At 47.6% G+C, this 16,505-nt stretch overlaps 1 protein-coding gene across 3 annotated transcripts in view; it reads left to right on the forward strand.

Annotated features, from left to right (window-relative positions):
- NIF3L1 (NGG1 interacting factor 3 like 1) overlaps nt 1-16,019 on the forward strand; it is a 179,298-nt gene extending 163,279 nt beyond the window's left edge. For all 3 annotated transcript variants that reach the window (XM_069244286.1, XM_069244287.1, XM_069244284.1), the window contains exon 7: nt 15,311-16,019. In XM_069244286.1, coding sequence (XP_069100387.1) covers nt 15,311-15,495 — 185 coding nt within the window. In that variant the 3' untranslated portion in view covers nt 15,496-16,019. The remainder of the gene's footprint in view (nt 1-15,310) is intronic.
- The last annotated feature ends 486 nt before the right edge of the window (nt 16,020-16,505 follow it).

Genomic DNA, 16,505 nt, shown 5'->3' on the forward strand with positions numbered 1-16,505 from the left:
GGCGGGAGCCAGGGGTTCTGGCGCACGGCAAGGACGGGCACAGATGGGCTTACCTTTGGCGCGCCAGTAGCACGGCCGCGCAGCGGCCACCATTAAGTAGGGAGGTGGGGGGGAGGAGAGGACAGCTGGGAGGCGGGAGGGGGACAGAAAAGGGCCCGAGAAAGGGGGCGAATCGGGCCGCGGGGCAGCAGCGGTGGGGGAGAGTGAGAGGGGGGGGAGTGAAAGTGAGAGAGAGAGCAGAGTGAGAGAGAAACAAGGAAAAGGAACTCTAAGGGACAGTAGTGGAGCAGAGAGCAGAGCAGAGCAAAGCAAAGCAAAAGGAGGAGAGAGGCAGAAGGTAGCCTAGTAGGAAAGCAGAGCTCTTCCACTAGACCCCAGGGATGAGGCGCAGGCAGAAGCCTGCGGGTGGAGGAGGGCCTCGAACTCCTGACAGGGATCAGGATTTCAGAGGAGCCAGGGAAAGGGCTCTACTTAGACGGTGGAGCCATGGGAGGCAGAGCAATGCACTGACCAGGTCATTGGTATTTCCCAGCCTACCACGCGGCGGCCGCCATTAAGTAGGGAGGTTGGGGGAGTAGAGGACAGCTGGGAGGCTGGAGGGGGACAAAAAATGGTGCGAAAAAGGGGGTGGGCCCGAAAAAGGGGGCGGACAGCAGAGGAGAGGAGGGGGGAAGAGTGAAAGTGAGAGAGAGAGAGGAGTGAGAGAGAAACAAAGAAAAGGAGCACTAAGGGACAGTAGTGGAGCAGAGAGCAGAGCAAAGCAAAGCAAAAGAAGGAGAGAGGCAGAAGGTAGCCTAGTAGGAAAGCAGAGCTCTCCCACTAGACACCAGGGATGAGGCGCAGGCAGAAGCCTGCGGGTGGAGGAGGGCCTCAAGCTCCTGATGGGGTACACCATGGATAAAAATACATACGGTCAGTACAAAAATTCAAAACTATTGGTATTTGTTCATTAAAAAAAAGAGATTAAATGGTATTTGGGGAAGGCAGTGACTAAAGAAGTAAAGACCTACTGATAAAGTAAATGCCTTGCCAACTGTAATGGGGATAATTACATTTAGGAAGGAGTTTGCAGGTCCCAATTTGGATCCAGTCCTTACTGCATTCAAAGCATTGTTCCAGACACAATAGTTATGTGGTTCAGAAATGTTATTATTGAGTGAGATGTGCAGTTGGGAAGTAATAGACAGTGCTTGAAAAGGGGTCTTGAATATGCTCAAGTCAGTATTTGTCCGGGTATTAAGATTGGAGATGGGCTTGCCTTCTTAGTCTTGTTTCTCGGGGAGGAACAGGTTATTAGCACCCAGTGACGAAAAGCTATCCAAGTTGTGTAGAGACAAGATTCTGAAGAGTGATGAGAGTTGTCCTGGGAGCCTAGGGCAGAGTTTTTCAATTATAAAACAGTACTCGCCTGGCTCCCCATGTCTGACGCCCGCTTAACTTCTCAAAAAATGAATTCCGTGTTATAATTAAAGAAATATCTTGAGATAGAGACTACAGATGCATTCTCACTACGAAGTCTATTTCTCTTTCATGGGATGTTTGGCAGAGTAACACTATTTCCTTATTTATCTTCATTCACAAACTCTGCAATGAGACAGGAACTCCTTAAATTTCAAATTTGGATTAACTCTGTATACGCCTGTTTAGAGATGGCTAAGGGGGTAAAAGAAAATGGTGGCTTTTGCAAATGTGGTCTTCAGATGAAATGCACGAGTTTGCATAGTTTATTGGATTGCTTGTTTTTAGGACGGAACAGCATATATTTTGGAAACCAAATATGGGGTATTTCACAGTTTGAAAGAATCTACACTTTTTTATATGCAGTTCTTTGATGTGATTTGTGCAATAAGAGGTTTTTTTTAGCAAGCAGGAAAATGTGGAATAATTTTTAATGGGGGTAAGCATCAACAGTATTTATTTGCAACACTGGACAATTTGTACAAAGGAAGTCTTGAATTTTTAATTAGGGAAATGGTTGACATTTTTTAATTCATATAGGTATTTCGAACTCTAAATGTAAGCTGTATATGGGTTATGTTTGATGGACCAAAGTCAAAACAAACATATATCTGATAAAGACTTCTAGCTACAGATTCCTTGCCTTAGAATTATCCCAGGTGTCGGAGTGGGTCTGGAAGTTTTTTCGTGAGCAGTACCCCTGCGCGCCGAGAGGTGGTGCTCTTTGGCTCCACATGCGTCGTTGGGGTCATCTGTGCTTGAAGGGACGTCTGCGGCACCTGCATCGGTGCCACACAGATGCCCTGGTGTCAGTTCTTTTCTTTCCGTGTCAGCCAGTGCAGGTCTGGGAAGAGCTACCCCTTCAGTCTCTTTTCGAATTAGCTTTTTTTTACGTTTTGTAGAAGCTTTTTTGAGGTTTTCCTCCTGGTGTGGCAGGATGTCATTTAGAAAGGCTGGCTTCAAGTCTTGTGGCCACTCAAAGGCCGGTGTTGGTGACCGACCAGCATCTTGTTTGACTATGGTGCCTCGAGCACCACTACGACTCAGTCATGCTCTGACTGTCGCATACTGAACCTGAAGGCTTTGAGGGAGCGCTTCCTCAAGCTCATTGTGGTCCATCATACGACTTTGTGCCGGTCTAGGTCCCAATCCAGAGGAAGGTCCCGGGATCGGTCTTGGAGTCTGGGGTCGTTGCCTCCATTCATAATCTTCGGGACATTCTGGTAAGTCCAAGCATAAGAAGAAGTTTAAGCATGCTTCGACTTGTCCGCATCCATCGGCTGAAGAGATGCGGGAGCATCCACATTCTAGGCCTTGCTCAGTGGTTGAGCTTGTGCCTGGGCAGACTCTGCACTTTTCTGCATTTCCAGGAGCCGGAGCAACCCCCTCCCAGCTCAAGTAGTTTTATGGCGCCATGTTCGTCATATTTGTGCAAGCACTCCCATCTGGCACTCTGTCAGCCTCTGCGGGGTTGGCAGCGGCCCTTACTGGTTCCACCCCAGTTGCTCCAGTGCCATTGGAGTCACAGTGATCCACTTCTGGATCCGGACTGATGCTGGTCATGCCACCTCAATGTTTCCCTGGCACCAGTCCAGATGCAGACACTCCTGGCGGCGCCATCCCCATTTTAACCCCCGATTTAGGTGGAGGGGCATTACTCGATGCCCTATCAGGTGCTATCAGGAGCTTTGTCTCCCAAATTGGACCCTGAGCCCTATTCCTATGGGCCTCAGGGAGGAATGGAAGGGGTCACAGGACCCTGAAGTCGAATCTTATGAAATTGACTGGTGTAGGAACTGGTTGATGCCAGTGGTTTGGATACTTCCCCAGTTAACTGGCATGCTTTTTCCCCTGACGGTGGCTATGGAGGAGGGAGTGCCTTTTGCGATGGTGGTGCAGAGGGCAGCAGAGTTCCTAGAGCTTCAGTTGCCTTTGGTGCTGGTCAAGACTGATGTCTTGACAGAGATGCTCCAGCCGGAAGTCTTCCCCATCTGAACCACTCATCCCATTTATAGAGGCCCTTACAGATGTCCTTTTGGGTGCCTGGTCCAAAACCAACAGAGGGGCTCCTGTGAAAAGGACAGTCTCCCATCACCACCACCTGCCCCATGGGACCCAGGTTTCCTCACCTTATGCTCCACCCCTGAGAGCTATGTGGTCCAGGTTTCCACCTTCCATGTCAACCATTGCGTGTTATCTACCGCTCCTCCAGGTAGGGAATCCAAGAGGTTTGGTGACACTTGGGGAGAAGATGTTTTCTTTCACCAGTCTGGCATTGCAGTCTGTGAACACTGCATGTCTTCTGGGCCTCTAGGCTCACACTCTGTGGGATACGGTTTCATAAGTACTGCCTACGGTTCCAATGGAGGCCAGGGCTGAGCTCTCCCAAGCAGTAACAGACAGGAGAGATGCAGCAAAGTTTATAATTTGATGTGGACACTACCTACTTGCTAGGCAGAGTGGTTTTGTCAACAGTGGCCTTTAGGTGCTACACCTGGCTATGAACTACTGGCTTTTCAGGGGATGTTAGGTCTTCTTTGCTGGTCATGCCCTTTAGAGGTTTCCATCTCTTCGTAGACAAAGCGGACTCAGTGCTCAGAGACTTAAGGACTTTCGGGCTACGGCCCACTCCTTGGGCTTAGCTTCCTCCCCTCGCATTCCCCATTTTGCATTTCACTCCTTTCATCGCTGTGTATGGGGCTACCAACTGCACCAGTTTCCGCCCAGCCACTGTGCCATGCATGCTCCCAATCATCTGTGTGACCAAGGATGTGGTATTCATAAGCCTCATGAATCAGGCAGCCAGAAGTCAGTTCCCCTAGCTTGACGATGGGCTGTTGAAGGCAGGCATGCCCCAGGCTGTAGACTCCCACCTACATACTTCGGTGAACCACCTGTGCTTTGCTGGAGTTCGCTATATACTTGCCACGTCACACCTGACTCCCTCTCAGACGTCCCTTTCATCGAAACAGTTCTGGACATGAAGCAGTTTTGGGATTATCCTCCTGATGTTTCAGCCACTATCTTGAATTTTGGTGAGACAGACTGTGAGGTTGCTGGGACTTATGGCCTCCTGCATCCTGCTGGTGACAAATGCATGCTGGCATATGCGGGCTCTACAGCAGGACTGGAAGTTCCAGTGAGCCCAACATCAAGGGGAATCTCTCTGACATGGTCCACATCTCAGAGGGAACTCAAAGATCTGCAGTGGTGGCTGACAAACAGCGATTGAATTAGCTGCAGACCCCTCTCCCTTCCCCAACCACACCTCACAGTAGTAATGGATGCGTCACTCCTGGGATGGGGGGGCCATATGAGAGAAGTGAAGATCAGAGGAATTCAGTATCCTGTGGAATCCTCAAACTCAGCCGCAGATGCCTAGCAGATCACAAATGGTGTCTCCAATCCGGCGGTGGTGCAAGGTCTTTTTCAGCGGTGTGGAGAGCCTTGGTTAGATCTGTTACCTTCCGCAGAGAACACACAGTGTCAGCAGTTTTGCACGCTGTCTTTTAGAAGACGGCTCTTGCTCGACAACTCTTTTTGCCTAGAATGGAGCTCAGGCCTCCTGTACACCTTTTTGTCCATACCACTCCTGCCCAGAGTTCTCAAGAAGACCAGGAACGACCAGGCCCAAGTCATCCTGGTGACACCTGTAAGGAAATGCCTCCTTGGCATGGTTGCCCCCTGACTTTTTGCCTTTGCTGATGCTATGTTTACAATTGAAAGTGTGCTGAGGCCTGCTAACCAGGCCCCAGCACCAGTGTTCTTTCCCTAACCTGTACTTTTGTATCCACAATTGGCAGACCCTGGCATCCAGATAAGTCCCTTGTAACTGGTACTTCTAGTACCAAGGGCCCTGATGCCAAGGAAGGTCTCTAAGGGCTGCAGCATGTCTTATGCCACCCTGGAGACCTCTCACTCAGCACAGACACACTGCTTGCCAGCTTGTGTGTGCTAGTGAGAACAAAACGAGTAAGTCGACATGGCACTCCCCTCAGGGTGCCATGCCAGCCTCTCACTACCTATGCAAGTATAGGTCAGTCACCCCTCTAGCAGGCCTTACAGCCCTAAGGCAGGGTGCACTATACCATAGGTGAGGGTACCAGTGCATGAGCATGGTACCCCTACAGTGTCTAAACAAAACCTTAGACATTGTAAGTGCAGGGTAGCCATAAGAGTATATGGTCTGGGAGTTTGTCAAACACGAACTCCACAGCACCATAATGGCTACACTGAAGACTGGGAAGTTTGGTATCAAACTTCTCAGCACAATAAATGCACACTGATGCCAGTGTACATTTTATTGCAAAATACACCCCAGAGGGCACCTTAGAGGTGCCCCCTGAAACTTAACCGACTGTCTGTGTAGGCTGACTAGTTCCAGCAGCCTGCCACACTAGAGACATGTTGCTGGCCCCATGGGGAGAGTGCCTTTGTCACTCTGAGGCCAGTAACAAAGCCTGCACTGGGTGGAGATGCTAACACCTCCCCCAGGCAGGAGCTGTGACACCTGGCGGTGAGCCTCAAAGGCTCACCCCTTTGTCACAGCCCAGCAGGGCACTCCAGCTTAGTGGAGTTGCCCGCCCCCTCCGGCCACGGCCCCCACTTTTGGCGGCAAGGCTGGAGGGAACAAAGAAAGCAACAAGGAGTCGTCACTGGCCAGTCAGGACAGCCCCTAAGGTGTCCTGAGCTGAAGTGACTCTAACTTTTAGAAATCCTCCATCTTGCAGATGGAGGATTCCCCCAATAGGGTTAGGATTGTGACCCCCTCCCCTTGGGAGGAGGCACAAAGAGGGTGTACCCACCCTCAGGGCTAGTAGCCATTGGCTACTAACCCCCCAGACCTAAACACGCCCTTAAATTTAGTATTTAAGGGCTACCCTGAACCCTAGAAAATTAGATTCCTGCAACAAGAAGAAGAAGGACTGCCTAGCTGAAAACCCCTGCAGAGGAAGACCAGAAGACAACAACTGCCTTGGCTCCAGAAACTCACCGGCCTGTCTCCTGCCTTCCAAAGAACTCTGCCCCAGCGACGCCTTCCAAAGGGACCAGCGACCTCTGAATCCTCTGAGGACTGCCCTGCTTCGACGACGACAAGAAACTCCCGAGGACAGCGGACCTGCTCCAAAAAGACTGCAACTTTATCCAAAGGAGCAGCTTTAAAGACCCTGCAATCTCCCCGCAAGAAGCGTGAGACTTGCAACACTGCACCCGGCGACCCCGACTCGGCTGGTGGAGAACCAACACCTCAGGGAGGACCCCCGGACTACTCTACGACTGTGAGTACCAAAACCTGTCCCCCCTGAGCCCCCACAGCGCCGCCTGCAGAGGGAATCCCGAGGCTTCCCCTGACCGCGACTCTCTGAAACCTAAGTCCCGACGCCTGGAAAAGACCCTGCACCCGCAGCCCCCAGGACCTGAAGGACCGGACTTTCACTGCAGAAGTGACCCCCAGGAGTCCCTCTCCCTTGCCCAAGTGGAGGTTTCCCCGAGGAAGCCCCCCCTTGCCTGCCTGCAGCGCTAAGGAGATCCCTTGATCTCTCATAGACTAACATTGAAAACCCGACGCTTGTTTCTACACTGCACCCGGCCGCCCCCGCGCTGCTGAGGGTGAAATTTCTGTGTGGGCTTGTGTCCCCCCCCGGTGCCCTACAAAACCCCCCTGGTCTGCCCTCCAAAGACGCGGGTACTTACCTGCCAGCAGACCGGAACCGGGGCACCCCCTTCTCTCCATTCTAGCCTATGCGTTTTGGGCACCACTTTGAACTCTGCACCTGACCGGCCCTGAGCTGCTGGTGTGGTGACTTTGGGGTTGCTCTGAACCCCCAACGGTGGGCTACCTTGGACCAAGAACTGAACCCTGTAAGTGTCTTACTTACCTGGTAAAACTAACAAAAACTTACCTCCCCCAGGAACTGTGAAAATTGCACTGTGTCCACTTTTGAAATAGCTATTTATGAATAACTTGAAAAGTATACATGCAATTGAAATGATTCAAAGTTCCTAATGTACTTACCTGCAATACCTTTCAAACAAGATATTACATGTTAAATTTGAACCTGTGGTTCTTAAAATAAACTAAGAAAAGATATTTTTCTATAACAAAACCTATTGGCTGGATTTGTCTCTGAGTGTGTGTACCTCATTTATTGTCTATGTGTATGTACAACAAATGCTTAACACTACTCCTTGGATAAGCCTACTGCTCGACCACACTACCACAAAATAGAGCATTAGTATTATCTCTTTTTACCACTATTTTACCTCTAAGGGGAACCCTTGGACTCTGTGCATGCTATTCCTTACTTTGAAATAGCACATACAGAGCCAACTTCCTACAACACCCAATTGGGTACGGAGAGCCTGGTATCCCAAACTACAGAGCATGGCATTTGATCCTCCGATTAGGCTGCCCTTTTGGAAGGATCTTCTGTTGCAGCAACAGGGAAGGGTTCTCCACACAGACCTCTCCAGTCTCTGCCTTCTTGTGTGGAGGTTGAGGGGCAGGAGTTGGCAGCCTTTTTCCTTCCTCCCAGAGTCTGTGATGTAATTTTTGCAGCCAGACGTTCCTCCACCAAGACGGTCTACACCTGCTGTTGGAAGAAATTTGTGGCTTGGTGTTCTGACAGACATGTTGATCCCTTTTCTGCCCATCTTTCTCAGGTTCATTTATTCATTCTATCTCTTGCCCAGCAGGGCTCTGCTCTGGGCCCTCTTAAAGGTTATCTTTCTGCTATCTTTGCTATCCTCAGATTACCTGATCAGCCCACTCTTTTTTAGTTCTCTTGTTGTACATAGATTCTTGAAAGGTTTAGTTCATCTTTTCCCCCCTTATCCTTTTATCATGTGTTAGTGGCACTTGAATTTAGTGCTTACTTTCTTCTTGTGCACTCCCTTTGAGCCACTGCATAATTGTCCCCTGCGGTTACTCACCATCAAAACGGCTTTCCTTGTGGCTATAATATCTGCCTGGCAAGTTAGTCAAAACGTCTTTCCTTGTGGCTGTAATATCTGCCTGGCGAGTTAGTGAGGTACAGACCTTATCATCTAAGCCATCCTATTGATTCATCCATCATAACAAAGTGGTGAATCGCACATGGGCCTCCTTTCTTCCAAAGGTGATCACTTCCTTCCATCACTTTGCCTACTTTCTACGCCCCCACTCACCCTTCCAAGGATGAGGAGCACCTCCATTGTCTGCACCCCAAAGAAGCATTGTTGTTCCACCTTGTCCACAACTTTCTGGGTGGACGATCAGTTCTTCGTAGGGTATGTCAGAGCTAATGAGGTTTAGATATAGTATCTACCAGATAAGGCGCTACCAAAGGTGAATAACTTGTTCTTTATAAATTGAACTGAACTACTTTTATGGAATTTCCTGAACCGAACTTGAGAATTTGCTAACATAGCCATGACCTTTGCAGTTTAGCACATGGGCCAACTTTTATTCTTTTCAACAAGGATGCGATCACATGCTATGTAGGACTGCAAAACAGGGTATCTTTAGCCCACTTTATCACCAGGAGTCTTTTTTTATCTTGCAATGATGCTCTGGATCTAATATCACTAGATGGACATTAAGAGTGACTGGTAAAGACCCCACCACCACCTTGGGCCAATTACATCAATTTGCAGCAGTTACAAATACTTCCACATACAACACTTCTTGCACAAGTGTACAGGTTTAAAAGTAGAGGTATATTGTCGTTTATTAATTAAATTGCACAAATCGTCTCAGTGACCCCAATTATAAGTTTGACAGAGGCAATATCTAAGGCACCCATTCAGACATTCACAGTTGAGCCTATGCAACGACCTTGCCATAGAAACATCTGTGAATATTAACAGCTTAAACAATGAACTAATAAGTATTGGGGGTGGGCAAAACTTGGTGCCAAAATGAAGATAGGTTAAAATGTACTCAATGTCCAAACATGTACTGCCCTTGTTTAGGCTGCTAGGATGCTTGTTTCTGATCCAAGGAGGACCTGGCCCATAGGGAACAGGGTCAAGACTGAATTGCATATGGCTGGGTCCAAACTTGGGTGGCATGGTGAGCAAAAGAATTGATGATTAAACCCAGATCTGTGACTAGGGTAAATGTTTCATTGGTTCTGCATTCCGTCCATCATTTGCTTGCTTTTGTTGCCCTAAATGCGCTGGGTATGTTCAGATGTGGGTCCCGGGCTCACTGTCCTTTTTTTCCAACATCCTAGGGATTCTAGAGGTACCCAGACTTTGTGGGTTCCCCAGAAGGAGGCCAAGAAATTAGCCAAAGTACAGTGAAAATTTAGTTTTTTTCAATAAAATGGGAAAAAGGGGCTGCAGAAGAAGGCTTGTGCTTTTTGCCCTGAAAATGGCATCAACAAAGGGTTTGCGGTGCTAAAATCACCAGCTTCCCAGCTTTCAGGAACAGGCAGACTTGAATCAGAAAACCCAATTTTTCAACACAATTTTGGCATTTTACTGGGACATACCCCATTTTTAAGATTTTTTGTGCTTTCAGCCTCCTTCCAGTCAATGACAGAAATGGGCATGAAACCAATGCTGGATCCCAGAAACCGGAACATTTCTGAAAAGTAGACAAAAATTCTGAATTCAGCAATTTGTGTAGATCCTACAAGGGTTTCCTACAGAAAATAACAACTGAAAAAGAAAAAATATTGAAATTGAGGTGAAAAAAACCTAAATTTTTCTCTACGTTTTACTCTGTAACTTTTTCCTGCAATGTCAGATTTTCGAAAGCAATATACCGTTACGTCTGCTGGACTCCTCTGGTTGCGGGGATATATAGGGCTTGTAGGTTCATCAAGAACCCTAGGTACCCAGAGCCAATAAATGAGCTGCACCCTGCAGTGCGTTTTCATTCTATACCGGGTATACAGCAATTCATTTGCTGAAATATAGAGTGAAAAATTGCCTAAAATACATTTGTCCCCCATTCCCCCCCCCCCCCCTCCCCCCCCCAGGAGCGACCCTTGCCTACGGGGTCGCTCCCCCTGCGTGATATTGGCGCCCCAAAAAAAATCCCCGGTGCCTAGTGGTTTCTGCCCCCTTGGGGGCTGATTGACCTAAATCGGCCAATCTGCCCCCAAGGGGGGGCAGAAATGGTCTAAATACAATTTGCCCCCCAGGGGAGCGACCCTTGCCTAATGGGTTGCTCCCCATCTCTAAAAAAAACCAACAACAAAAAAAAACAATTGCCCTGGCGCCTAGAGGTTTCTGCCCCCGGGGGGGGGGGGGGGGGGGGCAGAAATGGCCTAAAATAAATTTGCCCCCCCCCCCCCCATCCCCCCGGGAGCGACCCTTGCCTACGGGGTCGCTCCCCCTGTGTGACATTGCCACCCAAAAAAAAATCCCCGGTGCCTGGTGGTTTCTGCCCCCTTGGGGGCAGATTGACCTAAAATGGTCTAAATACAATTTGCCCCCCAGGGGAGCCCTAGAGGTTTCTGCCCCCCGGGGGCAGATCGGCCTAATAACAATAGGCCGATCTGCCCCCAGGGGGGGCAGAAATGGCCTAAAATAAATTTGCCCCCCCACCACAGGCGTGGAGCAACCCTTGCCTACAAGGTCGCTCCCCTTGCGTGACAGCGCAAAAAAAAGATCCCTGGTGCCTAGTGGTTTCTGCCCCCCTTGGGGGCAGATTGACCTAAAATCGGCCGATCTGCCCCCACAGCGGGCAGAAATGGCCCAAATACAATTTGCCCCTCCAGGGGAGCGACCCTTGCCTAAGGGGTCGCTCCCAATCTCTAAAAAAACAAACAAACAAACAAAAAACAAAAAATCCCTGGCGCCTAGTGGTTTCTGCCCCTCGTGGGGGCAGATCGGCCTAATTAAAATAGGCTGATCTGTCCCCATGGGGGGCAGAAATGGCCTAAAATAAATTTGCCCCCCAGGGGAACGACCCTTGCCTAAGGGGTCGCTCCCCTTACGTGAAAAACAAACAAACAAAAAAACTCCCTGGTGTCTAGTGGTTTCTGCCCCCCTTGGGGGCATATTGGCCTCATAAAAATAGGCCAATCTGCCCCCAAGGGGGGCAGAAATGGCCTAAATATAATTTGCCCCCTAGGGGAGCGACCCTTGCCTAAGGGGTCGCTCCCCACCTCAAAAACCCAAAAAGTAAACAAAAACAAAACAAAATAAAAAAATTATCCCTGGTGCCTAGAGGTTTCTGCCCCCAGGGGGGGCAGAAAAGGCCTTAAAAAAATGCCCCCCTGGGAGCAACCCTTGCCCAAGGGGTCGCTCCCTTATGCCAGTTTCCTTTTTGAAAAAGACATCCCTGGTGTCTAGTGGGCGTTTTGACAGCCGGATTGCTTTACAATCCGGCTGCCGAAACGCAGAGAGAGAGAGACTTCAAAGGGAAGGAAATAACTTTCCTTCCCTTTGAAGCCTCTCTGCCTCCTCCATGTGATCGGAAGAGAAATGCAAATCGCGCTGGAAGCTGAGCTTCCAGCACGAAGGAGGAGGCATTGTGATTGTCAGCACGGGGGTGGGGGGGTCAGGGGTGGAAGGGGAAGGGCTTCCCCTTCCATCCCTGACTTGGGGGGAGTGGGGGGGAACCCCACAGAGGGAGCGCTAGCGCTCCCTCTGGGCTGGGTGCCCAGGACGTAATGGTTACGTCCTGGGCACAGCAGCACTGTGCCGCAGGAAGTAACCATTACGTCCTTGGTACAGAACCGGTTAAAATGATTTTTTCTCATTGTTATTCCTAATGTAAGTATGTGTTTTAAGCAGATAAATTATACAAAGTATTTTACTTTTAAAAAATGTCTTTTATGCTATTTATGCTATAAACCATGCTCTTGAAAGCTAAAAATTCACAAATTAGAACACTGTGGGGGTTATTACGACCCCGGCGGTAGGCGTTAATATGGCGGTAAGTACTGCCAACAGGCTGGCGGTACTTACCGCCAAATTATAACATTGGCGAGTTGGCTGAAGCCAACCCGCCAATGTACCACTCTGACCGCCACGGCGGTAACAGTCGCCGGGCTGGAGATATCCATCTCCAGCCTGGCGGCCGTCCTTGTACCACCTGCAGGATTATGACCCCGCCTACCACCATGGTTTTCCTGGCTTTCTTCATGCCACGAAAACCATGGCGGTAAGCACTATCAGTGAAAGGGAATTAATTCCCTGTCACAGATAGGGATCTCCCACCCTCCCTCTCCAGTTAGCCCCACCCACCCCCCTACATTCACGCCCCCTCTTCACACACACAAGCATACACACACCCGTTCCCACATGCATGCATACATCCATTCACACACACATCCGCACACACTTTCATACATACACGCAGACATGCATTCACATAACATACACGCACTCACACCTCCATACATGCACACGCATTCAACACGCAATACACACCTGCATCCATGCACACACAAACACTCACACACACGCGCACGCACACACACACGCACACACACACACACACACACAACACCCCCCACCCCTGTTGGAGACCCTACTTACCTGTGTGCACGGGGTCCTCTGGCAGGAGACGGGATGGTGGCAGAAGCGCCCGCCAGCAGAACACCGCCAGGCCGTATTATGGGTCATAATATGGCTGGCGGCGGTATACTGGGGTGGCACTGCTGGTGGCAGCAGCGCTACCTTACCGCCATCCGACGGCATGGCCACAGCCGGATTTCCGCCTTTCTTGTGACGGAAATCCAGCTGTGGTCTTAATACGGTGGACGGCTGGTAGCTGTGGGAATGGCCTTTTGGCAGCCGTCGCCATGGCGGTAGGCGGTTTTTACCACCAATCTCAAAATGAGGGCCAGTGTTTTTCAACTTAAAGCCATTAGATTAGGCAACAAAACTAGAGCAACATCACTACTTATTCTGTTCATCAGGAAATAGCAAAAGATCAGTGCTGGTGGAACCTTGGGCTGACTCCTCTGTGTCCTTATAATGACAGTACCAGCAGTTTAATTGCTTACGACCAAATAGAGGGCGCTTACTTATATGGTGTCCTTGACTCCAAGCTCCTAGACCTCATTACTGCAAGCTCATCCTTTTACTACACATTACAACCTATGACTCTTTTTGAGGATGGGTTAAACTCATTAGTTTAAAAATAAAAAATAACGCCCAGGAATCTTTTTATCATAATCAACAACTACTTTCTTTTGATCAGCTGCTTCTGACAAGCAAAGCCTTGAAAATGTCTGTCTGACAAAATGAGTGTCGGCGTATTCTTGGTTTTACAAGACGTCTGTGACAACTACTTACCTATGTATTGTCATATGCAATGCAACTCCTGGTTCTGTCATTATAAGGACTTTGTTGTACGTCTCCATAGGAGAAGCTGATATTTGTGGAAAAGGAAATATCATTTCAATATTGAAATAAACTGGAACATGGTCTACCCTCATAATTGAGGAGATCTGCTAGCATATTTGATATCACTGTTTTGGCCACTTACCTCTCGGTGTGCTCTAAGCTATTGCCTAGTTTAATTGTGTATGGCACCCCACTGCACTCTATTTGCACTCTTCTTGGAAGCTTTTTCGCAGTCTGATGTAGCACTGTGATCGACTCACTTCTGCATCATTATATTTCCTGGATATTTATAACTACAGCCTGAATATCAGTAAGGATGTTTGGGTAACTATAACCACTGTTACCAATTCCAAAGGTGTCGGACTCCTAAGTGTATGTTATTCCCTATTTTTTAATGGAATATTTGTCAGATTGTATATAGTATGATTGATACCCAGAGATAAGAGTTTACTTTACAAAGGTTAGGGAGATTTGGATGATTACAGGTTTAAATCAGATTCCAATCACAGTTTTGTGGAGCCACAGTAGGTTGGGAAAAGGGTAGATCGGGTGTGCTTGGTAGTCGTGTTCCTGTGCCGCCACTTTTGGAGAAATTGTAGTCCTCAAGATCAGTCGGTGGGCTAATTGCTTTATCCTGATATTTCTATATGACCAGGAAGTCACAGGTTTGAATTCTTGCCAAAATCAACCCTTCATCCGTTTAAAGTTGGTAAATTGAGAGTGAATCCTTTGAGTAACAGTGACATTTTATGAAGATTTCTATAGAATTGCAAAACATAGTTAGCAAGTCCACTATTAAAAAAGGACTACTGTTATTATGAATGTGGAAGCTCATAAGAGCGAGGTGCTGCACTCACTAAAGCCTAAACCTCTAGCCACTTTACAGGCAAGGTGCTCACTCTGTCAGCTGCCATTTACTATGTATTCCAAATTCCTATATGCTGTGGTGTAGCCTACTTTTGTAATGTGAGTGATGCTAAGGATTTAAACCTTGCCTTGGAGTTGACCTATAATGAAAAAAAACTGGAAGTACGTGAATAAATCTTTATTTCCATTTCACACACTTTCTCCCCAGTAGTCCCATTTCTTCTTTAAAACCACTCATGTCCTTTTCTTCTATGCTTCTCTTCTTTACTTCCACCTCCTCCCTCTGTCCTCTCCATATCTTTCCGACATATCTTTTCTTCCACCAGCCTTCCATCTTTACACCTTTGTTCCAGGGTCTTGATGCGTCATGAAGTAATTGAAATGCCCCCATCAAATTCATTACTGAAAATGAATGAATGAATGTAAGTGCTTGTAGACATCAAACTAAAGCAACATGCCCTGCCTATGCTTAACATGATCTAAGATTTCTAAGTTTCTATCTTCAAACATGGCAATATTGAATGTGTTATTCTCCTTCGGCCTTTCAAAATCCATCTAATTCAGTGAATTTCAATTTGTATTTGAGAAGTATCCTTTTTATAAATTTTGTGTGTGATGTAGGACGTTCATGTCAGATATTGGTGGATTATCAGATACTGTGACTCAACAACTTTCATTCTGTCCATCCAAGGTGAGATGTCCCATCACGAGGTGTTGGATGCTGTGGCCAGGGGAACAAGTGTGGTCTTGTGCGAGCACAGCAACACAGAGCGTGGGTTCCTGCTGGAGTTAAAGGACACCCTAGCTGCGCACCTGGAAAACAAAGTGCAAGTGGTGGTGTCAAAAAAGGACCGGGATCCCCTAGAAGTAGTGTGAAACACACCTACTGCTGTGAAATAATTACTAAAAATAGTGTTATATTCTCTGGAAGATGCTTCTGGTGGGGAGGTTAAAGCCGTCACAGGGCAAACGCAGTAGATGTATAATGGCCAAGTGGTAACATTGTCAGTTTGATGTTTAACACCGATTCGTGCAGAACGTGTAAATAGTCTTTCTCATCTGATGACCGATTTCAGAACTCCATTTGACGTCATTAAACAAAGGAACATCATAGAATGTTGTGATTGCCAGGGATGTAGGACTGGGTAAAGAGAACTGTTTTTCGTTACACTGGATGGCCACTTTAACGTCCATGCCTTGTTCGCATCAGTAACAAATCATTGGAATACCTTGATGTGGTTGTAGAAGCTGTATGTTTATCTATTGAAAATTAGTTACAAATATATAAACTTGATCTGACCTTATATGGGCTTCTATTTTCATGTTATTGTAAACTTTCTCAATAGGTCAAATCTTAATGATGCTGGAAAGGTCTTGGAATAAAATCATTGTGTTTCTCATGATTCGTCCAATTTCATCTGTGTTATTTTTTATTCTTGCTTTTATGTGTGTTTTTGCTTGTATATACTACTCTTGATGTACACAAGTTGTAAGTCTAGCCCAGTACTTTGGTCTAACAGTGCAGTCCTTCTCAAGTCTTATCTTTGCTATGTGCTCTGTTGCTCTTCACTGCTCTGTCTGTAGGTGTTTCTGGGTTTCATTTCTCCCCGCACCGAGTGCTTAATATGAGCTGGTGATCTTCACAGGCACTTGTTTCTGGGGCATGTAAATGAGGGGGGTAGGAGGATAGAGGATATTATTGCTGCCACATCACCACAGCATACTTACTCCTATTGTAATACAAAATACTAACAGTTCTTAAAGTAAAGTAAAAAATACCCTTCTTTAGGAGTTGCTTTTTTATCTCTTGCTATGCGTTCTTTAAAAGGACAACAATCCCTCACCCACACTGTAGGAAAGTACCCTCTCTTTGGCATGGCTAAGCC

Source organism: Pleurodeles waltl, chromosome 7, assembly GCF_031143425.1.
Source record: "Pleurodeles waltl isolate 20211129_DDA chromosome 7, aPleWal1.hap1.20221129, whole genome shotgun sequence".
NCBI lineage: Eukaryota > Metazoa > Chordata > Amphibia > Caudata > Salamandridae > Pleurodeles > Pleurodeles waltl.